Source organism: Aphelocoma coerulescens, chromosome 2, assembly GCF_041296385.1.
Source record: "Aphelocoma coerulescens isolate FSJ_1873_10779 chromosome 2, UR_Acoe_1.0, whole genome shotgun sequence".
In the NCBI taxonomy this organism is placed as follows: domain Eukaryota; kingdom Metazoa; phylum Chordata; class Aves; order Passeriformes; family Corvidae; genus Aphelocoma; species Aphelocoma coerulescens.
In genome coordinates, this window is record NC_091015.1 from 67,225,486 (window position 1) to 67,244,813 (window position 19,328).

Below are 19,328 nucleotides of genomic sequence, written 5' to 3' on the forward strand. Positions count from 1 at the left end.
TTGCACATCAACCATCTTAGGAATTCAGCATTTTAGTAAAGGATGAGAACAGCATTTGTTAAATATGATGGCTTCGGCTGGGAATTCACTATCTACAAAGACTAAAATACTTGAAACCCAACATTTGAACAACAGTATCCATCTAAGCCTATTTCCAAACATGGAAAAGGGTTCAGAAAGCAAAACTGATTGTCTCTTCTGCTGCCATTTGCACACACTGATAAGGAAGACTTACTTGGTCTCCCTCTAGTCCATGACAGACCTAACTGAAGTGCAAGTGTGTAGTTACAAAAATGCTGCTAGCGAGGATTTTCTTGTTATTTTCTAAGTCCGTGAGAGACTTTTCTCTCATAGAAGAGGTAGCAGGGAATGTAAACAACCCAGACACCTGCAACCTTGAAAAGTCTTGTTTATGGTATAGTAAAAAAATATTTTGACAATGGATGTTTTAGGATTTTAGCCAATCACCCCCAAGGGGTGGCTGGCCCTTTGTCCAATTAGGCTATGAAGAAAAAAGTCTATAAAAGAGTTTGTAAAATAATTAAATAAATCAATCTTGCTGCACAACTCCTGCCTGCTGGATCTTCTCCTCCTCCTCCTCCCTATGGCTGCGGGACACGGTGCTATACCGTAGGAACCAGGCCTGCGGTAATACAAGTGTTTTTTTCAGGCAAAGATTTCTGGGTAACACATTTTCCAATGCTTGTATACCCACAACATGCCATCCTCATCTTCCAAAAATACATGAAATGGATGTCCAAACTTAGAGACAGTTGACATAGCAAGATAAAAGGTTTTCATCTGTCTTTCAAGATTCTTCAATCTCAGATCACTTTCTGAATTTCTATGAGCCATCTTGCACTTCATCTGAAATACCAGGTCAGGCTTTTGCTGAAAATGCATGACCACTTTAAAAGTTTCGGGAGCAGGCAGTTCAAATTATTTCAAACTTCTGATTTTCAGACTGCTTGTTCTTTGAATCTTCCCGTCACTTACTGAACTGTGATGGCAAAATTTTTACATCATCTCTCCACCCCCCATTTATCATCCTGAATTTGTTATATCTAAAGCCCACAGGGACTTTAAAGTTACATTAGTCCTCACTTCCCCTCCCCCCATCTGCCTTACAGTCACCGTTACAACTGAATGGTGAACAAACAACACTAAGGGGACCATAAGTTAAAATCATACATTTTATTGCCAAGTAGCATTTAGGCTGACATAATAAAGGGTTTTTCATATAACCAAAATGTACATTTCTATCCAGAATCATCTCTCCTGTAGTTCTGAATTCCGAGAAGGCAGCATACTCTCCATTTCCTGGGGAGCCCTCTTTATGTGCTTCATTCTCCACACAGCATTCATTTAAAAATCACTTCAGATCGAGGAAATCACACCTTTTATACAAAAATTTGAGAGAAAGGACTTCCCAAATGTCCATTTAAATTTTTACTCGTTTCTCTGTGATGTCTCAGTCTTCCAACCCTTGAACACCAAGATGAAGTTTGCAAACAATTCCAAAGCACTGAACTTTAAATTAAGATTTATTTTGGATTTATAAAGAAAAGTAATTTTACATCAGTAACTTGAAAAAATCAAGTTAAATATGAATTTTTCAACAAATAACAAGCATTGTAGAAAAATTTTATTTTGCTCATTTCATTATGAAGCAGATACTGTAAAAACTGCCACAGAAACAGTGATACTGAAGTCTACTTATGCATCTTATACAATTTTAGGTTAAACCCAAATACTGAATATTCAGAGCACGTTAAATATGTTAAACTATACAGAAAGGCAACAGCACAGCCCAAATGCCAAACTACCTGCCTATTTTAAACACAGTTTTAAAAGCACTTCATGAAGTTGCATGGATTCCAACTGGTATCACATAACTTATTTCAAAAGATACTTACTGAAAGGTACTTTCTTCAAATATATTTACAGGAAACTATTACTCTTAGGGCTGTGGAAAATTGCTAGCATGTCAAAGCTGAAGTCATAAGTTACAGTGATGTCAAAATGATTTTTGTCACTGACTTCACGGATGCAAAGATTTCTTTTACCTACTTATTTTTCTATTAGATAAAAGGTGTAAAGGCCAGCTCAGATTTAAAAAATAGCTATTTGAAAAGTATTTCCACGAGGCACACGTGCAATATGAAGCTAAGTTATCACATATATCAAAACTCCAGCCTTATGACTATTCCATATGAAAGTCAAAGATTGCAGCAAAAGCAAACAAAAACAGAGAGAACAGCACCACTGTTAGCCTTACTGAATTCTTTCTTAAGGCTATGTAGCTGAGTTCCAGGGGAAAATTACTTTCATGGCAAACATATGGTATCATATTTTTAACCAAATTATTAAAATGCATTTAAAAAAAAGATCCAGTACTTATGAATTGCTTCGTAACTACAGGTATGCTCCAATAGCCATGATTTAGAGATGTGTAACATACAGATCTATAAAAATGTTTTAACATTCATGTAGTTAAGAGGCAAGTGATAAGAAGTATGACTTCTCAGTATGAACAGATTCAGTAATAATTATTAAACTTAGCCTGAGAAACTGAGATTACCTCCATTTTCTTGTTACAAGCAGTGGCAACTTGACTGCTGAAGTGCGTCACACCAAAACTCTCATTTTTATGTTAATGCCATAATCTGATAAAAATTCCACTAAACAGAGCTGAAAATAATGCTATGAAAACCTTTTAGGTTTTAAATTTCAAATCAGAGGTGCAAATGTGATGGTTTTCGCTATATTCATGTGAAACTGTGAAAAGTTAGTAGGCTGCACCTTTATTCCATTTCATATCAACTAAACCACTTTGGTTTTCTGTAATGTTAGGTCTATCTATAGTAAACCAACTGTGTGTGCTCCAGCATACATGCACCTGACTCAGTTCACTGGACATGTGTGCCAGCTCCTGTCTGGAACCTACCTTTGCAACATAACTATGTACATTCTTCCTAGAGGTCTTACCAGCTTGAAATCAGTGCTATATTAACATAGCTCTGAGTTTCAAAACCAGAAATAGCCTTTATTTGGCCACATTGAGTCAGCACTTGTCTGCAAGCACTGGTACAGATACAGTCCTCACAAGGAAGGGATTGAGGAAATACATTCCTGGAAAGGTGCTAAGTAACTTATTTCTTCAGCTGAACTTAGCAGTACACCTTGTAGAATCAAACCATAATTTGCTTAAGAAATTAAGGGCAATGTAAGACATACTGATTTATTTTTCATTTCTGTTCATAAAGTATTAGACAAAAAAGTAAAACAAGTTAAAATCACTACATACAAATTAAAAGCCTGAACACTCTTGAAGGTACCTGTTTTACCTGAAACACTTCAAATGTTTAGTAACATTTAAGACTGCATCTTTTAAAATGTGAAATCATAAACTCCTATAAAAATATACAATAATAGCATGCATTTTATTTTCAAAACATTTGGGGGGACAGATATGGTCTGTGAGTTTTCTACTTGTTCCATGTTTCATGAGCTGCTCAATTGAAATGTAGCCATGGAATGCTTCACAGTTAAGGCTCAGGGTCATATGATAACTCTAAGTGAATCTAAGCATGAGTAAATGCCTTCCATTTTTTGGCAATGAATCTCACACTACAGCATAGTGAACCCCTTTTTAGCATCAGCCTCTGATGATGTACAGGGGACTCACCTCTAGTGCTACACTGTAGCAGCCTCAAGCAACAAGAACCAGAGTACGTCAGTGTCAGAGTTCCCAAAGCTATTAATACAAAAAACCTTCTCCTCAGGAGAACAGGTATTACTCAAATTCAGAGCTGTACCACCTCTTCTGATCAGACCTACAATCTCCTCTCCCAGAGAGCTACTCGCCTATCTTAAATCAAGATCTGGAAACAATTCACCATCATGAGACCACTCTGGTGTCTTTCAATGTTTAAACTGCCCTCCCATTTTGCTAATGGTATTTCCCATAAAACAAAGATCTTCCATTGCCAAATAGTTCAGGCAGATGGTCTTATAAATGTTACAAGTATTATTCCAAATACATAACATACTTAAACCAAACTTCACGCATTTATCTTAAGCTTGCACAGTACAGAAAAAAAAATAAACCGCAATAAAACCATGCACAGAACATCAAAATAATATGTAATGGCTGATTTTGTTCAAGGTCTTGAATAAAAACATAGTAGTAGTAGTAATCTCATGTTGTGGAGTTGATTTTGTTGTTGTTTGTTTTGGGTTTTTTCTTTGTTTTTGCTTGTTTTTCTTTTCTTTTTTTAACATATCAAATTTGAGATAAATTAGAGTAAGTCTCAATTCCCCACCTTCCCCAAATACTGGTTCTTCAGATTCCAAAGCAAGTCTCTGTTCTTAATAGGCATTTATGTATATATTCACGCCTAAATTTTATATTTCTTTCCATGTAGAAGTATAACTCAAATTCTCAAATTTACCACATTAAACCAAAAATGAATTAATAAAACATGAAAATACTTAAGAATATCCCAACAAGTGTTTTTATCACGTATTATTTCTAGTCCATTTTAACTTGTGTGATATATGTCAAAATAAATATTTGAGATTTATTGTTGTTCTTAATATTCCAAAAATATATTTGCTTACCACCAGTTCTCTTGCTTCAAAGTCATCAATGAAAATCTACATTATTATGACAGCACATTAGATACAAAATTGCACCAAACCCAGACTTAAAAAGCTATACCACTATTAGGTATTATGCAGTTACATAAACTGTTGAAATGCTTAACTTTTTAAACTAGCGTATCAATCTAACTTTAGATGTTAAATTATGAATATGTTGAACAACTGATCATTTGACAGATAATCAAAAAGCACCTCACACAATAACTTAGCATTTTCACCTCTAAGCTTCTGTATCATAATCTATGTGATTCTGATTCATCTGAATGATTCACCATCAATCACTTCAGTCCTGGACATCAAAGTAGTCAATTACTGGCTCTTCCTTTAATGGTTTGGATAAACCACTGTTTCCACTACTCCTGAAATTATAAAAATATTAGATATTACTCACATGCATGTAAAACAAGATACAAAGTAAACTGAATCACAAACTCCGGTAATGTCTCAATGTGCACATACACACTGCATCGGTCAATAGCATGCACTTCTAAATTAAGTTTTAGTTGAAGTACCTTAATGCTCCAGAAAGTCTTTGTTAACTGAATTTTGACAAAAACATATGCTTGATTAAATTAATGCACATCGACATGTGTCTGAATTGACAGAATTTGTTTTGGGGTTTTACTAGAAAATGTAATTTACTGGTAATATTTATTAAAAAAATGATACTGTACTGAAGATTAAATGTCCAAAATGCCCTCTTAAAAGAAACAGCAAAATAAATACTGTTAAACTGAGCTGATGATAAATCCACTTGATTTCAAAAGCAAGAGTAACAAAAAAAGTATGGTAATAGCAAATTCAAACACTAAAGATTTTTTTCAGTAAGACAGTATGAGATCTTTCACAAGGTTTTGTAGAATTAAGAACGTCTAAAGAAACTTTACTTCTAGAAATGAAAAATAAATGGCTGAAGTCCTTTATTTAATTTTGCTACGTAACTCCTTGTCATTAATTAGGGTCACTGAAGACAGCAATCCCACAGAAGTGGAAACGAAGAGTAACAACCTGTTTAAAACTGACATTGAATTACACCTTAAGAAATCCTTTTAGAAATGTAATTTGCTCTAGATGCTTAGCTCTGAAACAATTTAAATTTTCTCAGAACAGCCTACTTTGTATTCCAGCAGCATCTACCAACAGTAGTTACTGCAACATTAAAGCAGTCCCTTTCTGCAAAAGGTACTTGAACATGATTTCAGATGCTAATCTGGGAAAAACTTGGGAGGAAAACACTTCCGAAAGGTAAACCTGAAAAAATAATAAGCCATCCATCCAAAAAAAAAAAAATCATAACTATGAGATAACTACAGGTATAAAGCTGGCAGGTCATACAATGTAAAGACTGTCCTTTTAGGACTATTGACCAAGATGTCTTATATATCCCACCTTCAGTAATACTCACTGTCTGATAAAAATGGTAGTCCACTTTTAATCAACTGTGTAGTCATATCCACACAAAAAAATACATTTAGTATCTGTCCAAATAAATAATTTTATGCCAGTAAGACACTACTCTTGGTTAAAGGTAAAAAAAAAAGGAATCCCCAAACCTCAAAAACAGCACTCTCTTCCCAATCATGTAATATTTATTAAAAAATAATTTAAAAACCCCATAATATTTGTTATACTACTACCCCTATACCACACAGGCAATCCTACGTTTTTGTATCACTTAATTTCAGGCTTGCTTCTGTGGAAAGAACATCTCAGTGCATGCTGCAAGCTCCAAAGCTGTGTGTGGGTTAAGAAAAAAGAAGAAATGGTGTATAAAGTTGAAGCTTAGGAACATGTTCCTTGGGGAACTCAGAACAAAACTGAAGAATATGGTTTTAAATCCAAATTCCTTACTTATCTGTTTGTTTGTAATGAGGAAGAGGAGGTGCAGGCCTGCTCTGCATTTCTTTATCTAGCACAGAAGTTAAGGTATTGCTTGGACAAACGGATTTCCCTCTAAAGAAATAAAAGAAAGGTTACTTAATTCAATAGGAAATCATATTCATTAAGAAGTTGGGAATGAGTAATATTTGTAAGCAGCAGTTTTGGTGTCAGAGTTCATACTTGTATTCTTAAATCATCTATTCAAATACTTAATTTTCCAACCATGGAGACCAACACTGCAAAAAATACATTTTCATTACCAAGAAGATATCCAGTATTCTAAACGTCTCTTCACTGCTGTCTATAAAAGATGCAGAAGCAGCTTACTAGATTTGAGCATTGGTACCCAGACTCCTTTTCTGCATGTGAGGTCCACAAATCCTTTCTACTATGAAATGCATTAAATGATCAACTGTTAAAATACCAAAACCGGAATACTTATACTCAAGGGCAACATATCTGTTCTTTCAAAGAACAAGATATAAATCAGAAGGAACAACTTAATAGCTTAACTCAGCAGCATGAGAACACGGTTCACTCAATCTTTACAACATATTACCTAAAGTTTTGGAAGTACCTTCTCAAACTCTGGCAGTAAATCATGTTAAACTTGTTGATCACAGCACCCTGCTAAGCAGCACTCTCCCAAACAACAACTGCCTCTTCCTTGTAAGCAATTCCAGGCGAATCAGATCAGGAAAAAACCATTATGCATTAGAGTGGGGAAATTAAAAAATCAGCTTCTGTCCTCCACACTAATTACAATCTATTATGTGATTGCCACCACACAATGAAGCACCACACTTGTGCCTGTCCCATCTGAAGTGCAAGGGTCACCCCATGGCTATAGTCACAGGGCAGGTATGTTCTCCAGTATAGGAGAACAGTGTGCTTTAGCATGTATACTTATATGTTTTAAGCTGTGAATCACACTCAACTTCAGTTGGCAGTCTATGCCCAAAGGCTGCAATGGCTGGAGAAAGAGGAAGGATATATTAAAAAAAAAAAAGTCTGAAAACAAACAAACCCCAACACCCAGGAAAAAAAAGTCCTAGAAAGATTGTTCCAAAAAGGCATCTAACTAAAAAAACCAATCCAAATAATTACCAAACACACTGTATCTCTAATAGATTGTGGAGATGTCTTAAAATTTCCTCTAAATTCATGAGCTACTTTCAAGAATGAGTTTGTCCTATTTCACTTGGATGATTTAACTGCAAGACTGAAAGAGCTTTCCCATTCACAGTTTCTTTTTCATCTTATCTGGGGGAAGATAAGATGAATAAATTAAAATTCTTAAACCTCACCAAGGTCAATTTCTTACCCTTCCTGCACTTTCTTCTAAACCCATGCTACTGACATTTTCAGACCAAACTAATTCTTGTACACTAAATCAAACTGCATTCCTGAATGGTTTTTATCGGGTATTAGCAAAAAGTTCTTCACTGAGAGAACTGCTAAGTGCTGGAACAGGCTGCCCAGGGAAGTCACCATCCCTGGAGGTATTTAAAAGATGCGTAGATATAGTGTTTAGGGACTTGGTTTAAGGGCAGACTTGGTAGTACAATTGGACTCAATGATCTTAAGGGTCTTTTCCCAACCTACATGATTCTACGTCAAGTACTAATTAATACTTCCTCCTTATTTACTTTATTTATGCATTTCTAAATAAACTCCTCTAGATCACGAGATTCTCTGTGTTTGCTAATTAAATTTCTACTCAATGAATACCAACATATGCATCTTGTTTCTTTCAAAATCACACACTGAATAGCAGAAATGCTGCAAAGCAATGTGTTGTGCATTGTTATAATTCCAGAAATGTGCACATGCTAAGTTCCGTGCTTTGTCACATTCTTGATAATTCATACTTTCTCCCCATTTCCCTGAGAGTTTTAAGCAGTTGAAATCTCACATCAGTACACAGATGAACGCCAGTTCTATTTCAGAGCTTACAAAAATTATGTATTTGTCTTATTTTCATCACATTTATCTTTTTTATTTCATAATGTCTTGTTTCTATCAGTTTGTATTTAAGGGCAAATTTTTGTGATATTGTGGCAACACAGATGAAAAACTCCACAACATTTTCAAGGTAAGTCAAAAGTCCACTAAAATATTATGTGGTGATCCCTGAGCTCCTTTCAGTATTGTTTTAAACTGAGTACTGACAGTCTATTCAAATGAACTACAAAATCTTACAAACATAGGTCACCAATTTAAAAAGCACTCCCATCTCCCCAGCAGTGAAAGTTTTCATTATCTGGAAGTTACTTGTCAATGACCATGATTTTTTCAAGGTTATATTATGTTTACATGTGCACTCTAACAACAAGTATATTACAGTCCTATCAGCTAAGAACAGCTAATTTTCCTCTCTTGTCTAAAATGGTTAAGAAGTCCTTTAGCTCTAAGCCTGCTATATAAAGCCAAATGCTCCCACTGCCATTTCAGTTACATCTCAACAGTAGAGTTCTAACTGGAAAAAGACAACAGTGGTAGATGGGAGGGTATTCTGTTGTCTTCTTTCATTTTTATCAACTGTGATGCGCAAAAACATGGAAAGCAAATTGCCTGGAGGTAATTAAGAAAAAAAAAGAAAGGCTAGAAAGGCCTTCAACAACTAAGGTAAGGTGTCTGTCCTTACTCTAGAACATCAGACTAAATCTTGCTTGTACAGTAAAAAAAAAAGAAAATAAATGACAGCTCTGAAATGTCAGAAACACAACACTTCGAAGAATACATGTGCACTGATTTCTACTAATTAGCTAAAAAAAAGAAATCTTACTAAAAAAGAGAATGGTCCTGCATTTCAAGAATGTAAATCAGCAGTTCTGCTCTAAAGTTAAATGTTCCCAGGATGTAGAGGGTTAATATAGCATACCTTTAAAAATTAGGAGGGATCAAAGCCTTGTGAACAATTAGAGACGATCCTGGAACAAAATCTACTTTGGTTACATCAAGGCCTAGACCTGTTATAGCTTTGACAAAATTTAGTATTCCTCAAAAAAAAAGGAAAGAGATAAACAGCAAATTGGTATGTCATGAAACCACAGGGGATTTAGAGACAAAAATCTATAAACTTACACTCCAGCAAAATGAACACCACTTTCTGTATACCTTGGTGGCACACTGATTGGTTAAAGAGAAAAAAAAAGAGATGAAACAGCCCACATTTAGCCCATGTGGAAAAACCCCAAACAATTGAATTCAACTAAAGAGATGTACAATGGGAAAAAACCAACTTTGATTAATTAATTACTGGAAATAAGAAAGAAAGCAGACCCTACCTAACCAGCCACGGTTATCTATCATCAGTTGTAAAAGAACTGTTGATATGAACACAAAAAGCTCTGCAAGTATTTTGGACATTTTGATATGAAAGTTGCTATTCTTCGTTTCATTAACTTATTCTCAAAGTAAGGAAAAAAAAAGCCAAGTGCCTGCCTCAAGCAAAAAAGTTGAGATGACACATTTTTAACAGCAGTACAGGGAGAAGCTTGAACATAAACTATCTGCTGATTTTAAGGCAGTGCTAGTGCTGACAGGATGGCCTGTTGTATAAAACCGGAATGTGGAAATCATGACTCAATTTATCTTCTTCAAGACTGCAAGCTCAATAGGATGGATCAGCATTGATCTGTTTTGGTATGAACTACTACAAAATTCCTTGTCCACTAATCTGTCCAGACTAATTCCATGTAGTCTTGCAATAATGCGCCATCATCTTTCAGATAGAGCAGATTTTTGTGAAAAATGTCTCCAAAAACTGGTAACAGTTGAGGTGGAATAATTAAGCAAATGGCTCTTAAATAATCCCCATATTGTTTAAACTTCATATAGTCTATGCCTAAACTTTCCAGAAGCAACATACACTATTCTCAGGGCAAACAATGTCAATGTTTAAGAAAAAAACAATAAGAAAAAGATGCAGCTTTTTTCTGAAGCAGGACTGCTGTTAAAACCACCTTGGCTGGTGACCTTACAGCATTATTTGTACTTAAATTGCTTTAAAATTCTTAGAAGTTGCAGATGTCGAGAGGCATTGCCTTACAATAGGCCTTTGTAATTGCAAAAGGGGGTACAGAGAAAGTTAGCTTTGGCTCATGGCAGAAGATAAAATTCTTAGACAGTGAAGGGTGGAATAAAAGCTCTTAAATAAACAAGAGTACCTTCATGTAGTCATCATAATTTCTGTCAAATTGAATCTGAATTTATTTTAGATACCAGAAAGGCTGCAGAGATAGTTAAGTAAAATGAATTTGTACCTAGAGTTCAAGTACTGAAACATGCCCAGAAAAACTTAAAGTCAGGATAATGTTATTTCCTCAGAACATATACTTTCCTCTCAACCCTGCCACTGGGATGTGCAGTTTTTTCTTTCTGCGATGCAACTATAATGATAAGGGTGTTCCATGTGGTTACAGGGGTTTTAATTTCTTTAGGTCTTTGATCCTGCTGATCTGGTATACCCTACATCTATGTAACCATTTCTGAGCCATTTCCAGACTGACCTCATTGAAAGGAAATAAAACCCTGGGTAAAAAAAAACAAAACAAAGGACATGTCAATAAGACTGTGGCAGCATGTGGCTTTCTCAGTGAGAACCATGCAGGAACTTGTCACCTTCTTGAGAAGTCCCCTTGTTCATGAGGAGAAACTGACCCTAATGTTCTTCCTGGAAGTAACAGGAAGAAGATGGGTCTTACAGGGATGACTGCCCTCAAAACCACTTCCAGGATGTCTCAAGTTCATACAAGCTGCTTACACACTGGTCACTACATAAAAACAAGCAGACACCCCTTTAACAGGCTCTGGAATCCAGAGTTATTTAGAGAAGGAGGAAAGTTTTACTCATCTGAGTAAAAAACTTCAAAAAATCATTGACAGGTACAGCGAAACACAAGTGTCTACTTGGAAGCTTTACTCTTTTCATGATAACAGTCTGGACATTATCCATTACCTCTGAACATAGTTCAGAAAGAATCTGGTACTGCAACTGTTGAAAAGATGGTGACTGCAAAGATGACCAACAGGTAAGCACAGAGAAAGGCACTTACAAGGATTCACTACAGGTCTTAAACTTCGAATGACACCAGAACTGTAATTTAGATCAAGGTTAACAGTCAATACTGGGAATGATCTCTGTGGTTATATATGGGTAATGCCGTACATGAGTGGCTCTAATGCAGCTAATATGACCAACTTTTACTGATGGTGATGGAGGCAGAGGCTGAGAGCAAACCAGGTTTATGAAGTGCGCCCCTAGATCTTTGGAAGAGGACGAAGCCTGGTTGAAAGAAGCTTTCTTAGCAATGGGACTTTCTCACTCTTCTAACCTACCTGTAATGGCGATGCTACCATTTGAATGACACAATGGTGGAGTGTGAAGAGAAGGAATGGTCTTCTTGTCTGAATGATTTTCATTTATTTATACGTGGAGGAGCCCATGATAGAAATCTGAAGGCATTGCTGAGACAGAATGAAACAAAACCATTTTGACTTTCTGGTGATTACAAGCTCTGGGTGTTGAAGAAGCCATTGTGAAATACTCAAAAATATCATTCTGCAACTTGAGCTATTCCTCATCTGAGGCTTTATATCTTGAAGAAGTGGCAAATAAAAAGAAAATTAAAAGAAGTTCTGGATGAATCCATTAATTTAAGAAATATTGGTGTGCAGCTGAAGAATAGTCTCAGTACACCACTCAAGTGTCTTTTAAGAGTGGCAGTGATGGAAAAGAAGCATGTGCATTCTGCACAGTATGCTATTCCCTGAAAAACATAAGGAGCAAGAGTAGAAGCAAGTGCACAATCTCTCCTAAAACCATAAAGGAAGGCCTCCCATTCTCAAGTTGCAGGACATGCCTTTGCTTTTGAAGCATAATCATCTGCCCTGCTCCTTTTATTCTCTTCACTAATTTCTCATCCTGCCCCCTAATTTCTTTCTTTTTTTTTTAAATAAGCTTTTTCAAATATGAACTCTTTGTTCATCTTCCTTTATTTGAAACAAAAAGTATCATATGTTGTAAGATCAAAGTAATGTTCCATCTCTCTTAGAAGAAATCAAGATTGTAGCTAAGCTACCAACTGATGAACAAGTTAAGGAATAGCTCATGGCACTCTAATAGCATGGAAGATGACAGATTTCTTACAACTGCAGTCGATATTTACAGTTTAAAACAATTGGTTGTCAAATAATCACAATTTGACAGCACTAAGCTAAATATGCTGCTGAGTAAGGAGCATGGTCAATGAAGCCCTGATACCAGAAGCCTTCCCATACTATGTCTCTAGTGCAATCAGCTTGCTTTTCCCCTAGCTATATTCCCTTCATTTTCTTCTCTACTATGAACTGCCTTTTGTGAGTGTTCTCCAAAAATTTTCATTTTTGCTACGAAATCTCTTCAATTTGCAGTAATTCCAGCTCCCTCTTTGTCCATTAACTGAAGAGGGAGTATACACTGTGATAGCTTCAGATAGATGGAGAAATATGTTACAATAACCATATTTTTTCAAAGGTAGTGTAAATTTAAAGTATGATTTCTCAACCCAGTAATTAGTTTTCATAAAATTTTATTACATATTTTATTTTTGATACCTCTATCAAATTTAGCTGATGACAAAAAGTTACTGCTAAGATGAATGGAAAACAATCTTGCAAAATATTTTCTTAGCTTTTTTATTTCTAATTGTGTTTTCTTCTCAGAAGATTTACTTAAGTAGTAGAAACAAACCCATGAAACTATCAATTCAAAAACTGCTTTTAAAAAAATTTCTACTGGAAATTGCTGCATTTTGCAAATTGCATTGTAAATAAACTCATTCTGGTAAGTGATAAAAAACCATCCAATTATTTAAACTATAAAGATCTGAAAACAACAATGAATTACATACTTCACTGCAGTGATAACAACATTGCGCTTTGGTTCGTTGTCATAGCTCACACTTTCAATGCCATAAACCTGAGCTAATTCATGGATGATTCTGCGGTGATCTCTGTTCATTGGTGGGTAACAATGACTCTTCTTTGTATGCTTGCCCTGAATTCAACAGAAGAGGTTAAGAAAGAAGAAAAAAAAAAAAGGTGAAGTTTTCCTTTAGAGGAGCCAAGGGGAAGAAAACAGCAAAAAAAAGTGTTTCTACCTCTAAAATTTTGCTGCCATGACAAAATCAATACCACAAATTGCTAAGACCTCAGTATTGACAGAAAGCTCATCTGAAAATATTAGCTTAATTTCCCAAACTTAAATTGTATGTTCTCTACTGTGTCCACCACCTCAAAGTATACACACATCCACACAGGGATATCTTTTAAGTTGGAAATACAAATCCTGATTACATTCATTCTACTTAGATCCCCAAAAACAATACAAAATTATTTTCATCTGAATTTGTATCTTTCAAAATGATCTGCCAAGTTCACATCAGATCTAATTTTATTTTGTGGACTGGCTTCCCAATGCACATATTGCAGATAGCTACAAAGATGTCAAATTCATCACACTTCCCTCTACCAAAGAAGCTATCTATCTGCAAGTTCCTCATGTAATGGCATCAATAGATTCTTTATTTAATAAAAACCCAAAGTTCTAGTTTTAATCAGTTAACGAAGACTGGTAATGTTGATTCAACACTGATTATGAAATCAACAGTAAAAGAACAAACAAAAAATCAAGGTCCTATGAGCCCATATCCTTAATGGGTTGGATCAATTTGTGACAACAAATGCATATAAGGATGAGTTACTCAGTGCTTCGGTCTGCTTTCACAGATTCAGGACACTGCTTCAGATTTTGCCTTCATTATCACCAGTGAAGTCTTCTAGGTTTCTGGGTCAACAGAAAAGATTCAAGGGGAAAAACTAACTACCTGTAGTAGAATAAGTTCGAGTCAAGGACTTCTGGAGAAATCCCAACCTACAGAAGTTCCTAGGACTGTAGGCAGTGCATTTAAGGTCACTGAGAGACCAGGATGATATCCCACTTCTCCATCACCTTTGAAAGATTGTAAGAATGGGGTAGGAACCCAATGACTAGAGAAAGGTAATTGTTGCAACTATATATAAACAAACGAAAAGAACCCAAGAACTATTGGCTGATTAGCTAAAATTCAAATCTGTTTTTAGGTACATGGAGGAGAAAAATACCTGGGAACAATCAGTGTGGATTTACAAAAGGTCAGCCACCAAAATTAATGTAAAAACCACCACATGTCACCAGAGGTATGTTGCAGCTATCCTGAAAATAGTGCGTTAATATCTGTCTCCTCCTAGATTATAAAATTGCTAAGTTACAAATAGAAACTGGACCAGAAACCATAGTCAAACATTTCTGGAAGTCTTCAGGATAATCACATGCTGACAGAGTATTATCTTTACTTTGCAATGAACAGTAATAAACCTCCCAGCTATTACAACACTTCCAGCATAGACAAAAGAATTTGAAGAACTCTACAGATTCTGTACCTATTTATGATGACTAGTATGCTTGGTTTAAAAAAGTGGTGATGGTTCCATGCTCTGAAAAACATCACAATTCTTGTCCCTATGAAGACAGAGCTGGATATACATGTTCTCTGTCTTTTCTGCTTACATACATCAACCATGAAAACTCTGCTGTGCTAGACAGAGTATGTACCTGATGAGTGCAGGCAAGAGATGTTTATGAGGCAAGGAAAGTCATATATAACAGACAGAGTTGAATCGTGTTAATGTTAAAACTTTTAAGTATCAAAATCCTTTTTATTACTCATTTCTCCAGTTAAACTGAAGTGGGCATCTCCAAAGGGACAATGCAAAAAAATAAAAAAGTAGATGTAAAATGGGTAAGCCTAAGTAACAGTAATCAGTATCAAAGACATAGTACTGATGCAGGCAGAGCTACAAGAAAGCTTGATAGATAGCATCCAAAATACTTTTAATACAAGTAAAGTTTCACATCTAGAAACAAAGAAAACAAGCCACATATTTAGTCAGAGAGTATTTAGGAATCATAATAAACAAACAACCAAACACAGACTCAAACATAAAGAGGACTTGAGGATTATGGCAGAAGAACAACTAAAACCAGTCTCTGCATAACACCATGTCACACATATTAATTCAATCTTTAGCTATATAAACCTGAGGGTTGCAAGATGAAACACGACTCTCACAAGAGAGAAAAGAAAGCCTCTGAGACTTTAACAGAAATAGAAAGAAAAGTTATGCAAGAAAAACTGAGTACAAGTGCAAATTAACTTTATAGTGCATGATACACCATACATACCACAATTTTGAAGGAAAGGAGAGTCGGAGCATGGCCTCCACACATGCTGTCACTTCTAGCTTCAGGACAGGCTAGGAGGACACATGGAACTACAAGCTGGTCAGATTCACCTCAATCCCTGGGAAACCTCCTCCCTTTTGAAATTTAACTTGACTTCGGGGAGCTTTCTGGGAGCTTCTCACACCTTTATGGAATAGCAATTCCCTACAGCCTGATGGGTAGGATGGTACAGAACTGATCCTTAAGATACTGAACTGTCATGTGACCCTACATGGTTCATCCTAATCATGATGGAAGCTGGGTACACTGGGTAATTCTCCCCTTAGGTCAGACAAGGAAATGACTGAGATGTGGTTTCTTTTCATATTTTCCTTCTCCAGTGCAGATGCTCTTTAACAGACACAATTTCTCTGCTTCGTACGATCATTATTCAACAAATAGTTGGTTTGCACTGGGAACTAAAGCACTGGAGATGTTCTTGAGCTCTCTGGTATTCTTGTTCTGGCACGTTTGATGTCACTAATCGCAAATATAAGACCTGTGGTTGCCTCTTTTTAAAAGTAATTACATATCTTGGTTTGATATTAGTATAAGCATATATTTGGTATATGCAATTATATATAGACAGGTATATGTGTACATACTTGTATATATAAGTGTGTATGATAAAGGTAATGTATAAAGGAATATGCAAAATAGGATAACCACAGGTAACACAACACTAGGTGAATTATTCTTAGGTAAAACATACAGATAACAATTATTCTATGCACCTGCTTCCAAGTGTCTGAGGTTGGAGGGACCTGAGTATAATTAGCATAATCTGCACCCCAATGAACAAGAAACTGAGCACAGGGGCAAGAGACAAATGAACTAGGAACTCCTGTTAATACTGAAACAGGAAATACACAGGAGACTGAAGCAGTGTCAGGCCACTTGAAATGAACATAAATAAGTCGTAAGAGTAAGTAGAAATGAGACAACGAAGGCCAAGGCCCATCTGGAATTACATCTGGCCAAGGATGTCATGGACAGAAAGAAAGGCTTCAAATACATCAGTAACAAAAGGAAAACTAAGGATAATGTGGGCCTATTACCAAACAGAGGGGGGAGCCTAGTAAGAGAGGACACAGAGAAGATGGAGTATGTGAGCACCTTCTTTGCATCAGTCTCACTGACAAACCCTCAAGAATCTCTGACTCAGGAAACCAGGGTAAAAGAATGTTGGAAGGAAGAGTTTCTGTTGGTCTAGGACTGGGGTTAGAGAACACCTAGGCAAACTTGATATCTGAAGTCCATGGGCTCTGATGGGATGCATCCCTGAGTGCTTAGAGAGCTGGTGGACATTACAGCGAGGCTCCTTACAATCATCTTTGAAAGGTCATGGCGGTTAGGAGAGGTGCACGAAAACTTAAAGAAAGCAAACATCACCCCAGTCTTTCTTAAAGGGCAAGAAGGACTCTGAGGAACTATGGGCCAGCCAGTCTGTCATGGTTTGACACTGGCTAAACGCCAGGCACCCACGAAAGTCACTCACATACCCTCCCCTGCGACAGCTGGGTAGAGGAGTGAACATTTAACAAAGGCTCATGAGCTGAGATAAGGACCGGGAGAAAGCACTCCAAGGGCAAACCAGGCTCGACTTAGAAAGTGCATTTATTACTAACAAAATCAGAGCAGGATAATGAGAAGTAAGATAGGTGTTTGTAAAGGCTTTTTTCCCCAGCCACTCCCTCCTTCCCACTGACAGCATAGGGAGTGGGGGTTTTGGTTAGTTCATCACCCAAGCTTTTCTTCCACTTGGCTCAGGAAGAGAAGTCATTCACCTGTGAGACTGTGGAGTCCCTTCCCACAGGAGACAGTTCTCCACTAACTCCAGCGTGGTTCCAATCTCACGAACAGCGGTCCTCCCAAAACTGCTGCAATGTGAATTCCTCCCACAGGCAAACAGTCCTCCCAAATCTGAGGCGTGGGTCACTCTTCCACAGGTTGCAATCCTCCAAGGACAGGCTGCTCCACCTTGGATGGAGGGGCCCCCTCTCTCCACCAGGTCTCCACAGGATCACAGCCTCTTCCAGGCATCCACCTGCTCTGGCGTGGGCACCTCCCCCATGGGCTGTGGATGGATCTCTGCATCCCCTATGGAACTCCATGGGCTGCAGGGCTGCCTACTTCATCACGGTCATCACCATGACCTGTAGAGGAATCTCAGCTCTGGTGCCTGGATCCTGCCCCTCCTTCTCCTTTGACCTTGGTGTCTCCATGTTGTTTCCCTCACACACTCTCACCTCCTCCTCTTCTCCAGCTGGAATTAAAACTGCGCCACCACCTTTGTTTTGATTTCTTCTTAAATATGTTATCACAGAGGCATTAGCATCATTTCCAATTGGTTCAGCTTTGGCCAGTGGCATGTCCGTCTTCAGAGCCATCAGGGACTGGCTCTGCCAGACATGGTGGAAGATTCTTGCAGCTTCTCACAGAAGCCCCCCCACTACCAAAAACCAGGATGTTGCAAAACCAATGCATGGTCTCACAGTCTCTGGAGAGGTGATGGGAATGGTTCACCCTCAAGGTCATCGTGGGATGACAAGAAGATGATCAGGATTAGTCAGTATGGATTCCCAAAGGAAAATCATGCTTAACCAATCTAACTGTATGATAAAACAACTGTCTATCCCCTGGCTAGATAAGGCAAGAGCACTGAATATTGTCTACCTGGATTTTAGGAAGATTTTTGACACTGTGTCCTGTGACATCCTCATAGTTTAACTCAAGAAGTGCCACGTGGATGAGTGGACAGTGAGGTGTATTGAGAACTGTCTAAACAGCAGATCTCAGTGGGTTGTGGTCAGTGGCAGAGAGTCGAGTTGGGAGGCCTGTAACTAGTGGTGTTGCCCAGTGATCAGTACTGGCTCTAACATTGTTTTAACTTACGCATCAGCGAGTTGGATAAAGGGGCAGATGCCTCCTCAGCAAGTTCACTGACGATCCAAAGCTGTGAGGTGTGGCCAACATCCCAGAGCACTGCGCAGCCCTTCAGAAGGATCTCAACAGGCTGGAGGGATGGGCAGAGAGGAATTTTCAGAAATTCTTTAAGGGCAAGTACAGAGACCTGCACTCGGGGAGGAAGAACCTCATGCACCAGTATAGGCTGGTGGAAAGCAGATCTTCAGACAAGGATCTGGAGATGCTGATAGGCAGCAAGCTGTCCATGAGACAGCATTGTGCCCATGTGGCACAAAGCCAATGACATGGTGCACTAGGAAGAGTGTGATCAGGAGGTCATGAGAGGTGATCCTGCCCCTCTACTCAGCCCTCATGAGGCCTCACCTGGAATGCTGGAATGTCCAGTACTGGGCTCCTCAGTAAAAGAGAGAAATTAAGGTCCTGAAGCAAGTCCAGCAGAGGGCTACAAAGATAGGGGACTGGACCATCTCATAAGGATAGGCTGAGAGAGTTGGGCCTATTGTACCTCAAGGTAAGATGACAGATAAGATTCTATTTATTATTAATT

At 37.5% G+C, this 19,328-nt stretch overlaps 1 protein-coding gene across 6 annotated transcripts in view; it reads right to left on the bottom strand.

The window, feature by feature from the left end:
• Window positions 1-1,179: 1,179 nt before the first annotated feature.
• NFX1 (nuclear transcription factor, X-box binding 1) overlaps window positions 1,180-19,328 on the bottom strand; it is a 110,126-nt gene continuing 91,977 nt past the window's right edge. For 2 of the 6 annotated variants that reach the window (XM_069007871.1, XM_069007868.1), the window contains 3 exons: window positions 13,443-13,588; window positions 6,517-6,618; window positions 1,180-5,024 (listed from right to left, as the gene is read on the bottom strand). In XM_069007871.1, coding sequence (XP_068863972.1) covers window positions 4,949-5,024; window positions 6,517-6,618; window positions 13,443-13,588 — 324 coding nt within the window. In that variant the 3' untranslated portion in view covers window positions 1,180-4,948. Of the gene's footprint in view, window positions 5,025-6,516; window positions 6,619-13,442; window positions 13,589-17,352; window positions 18,870-19,328 lie in introns of those variants that run through there. The other 4 variants (XM_069007869.1, XR_011149085.1, XM_069007872.1 and 1 more) reach the window with 4 other exon arrangements.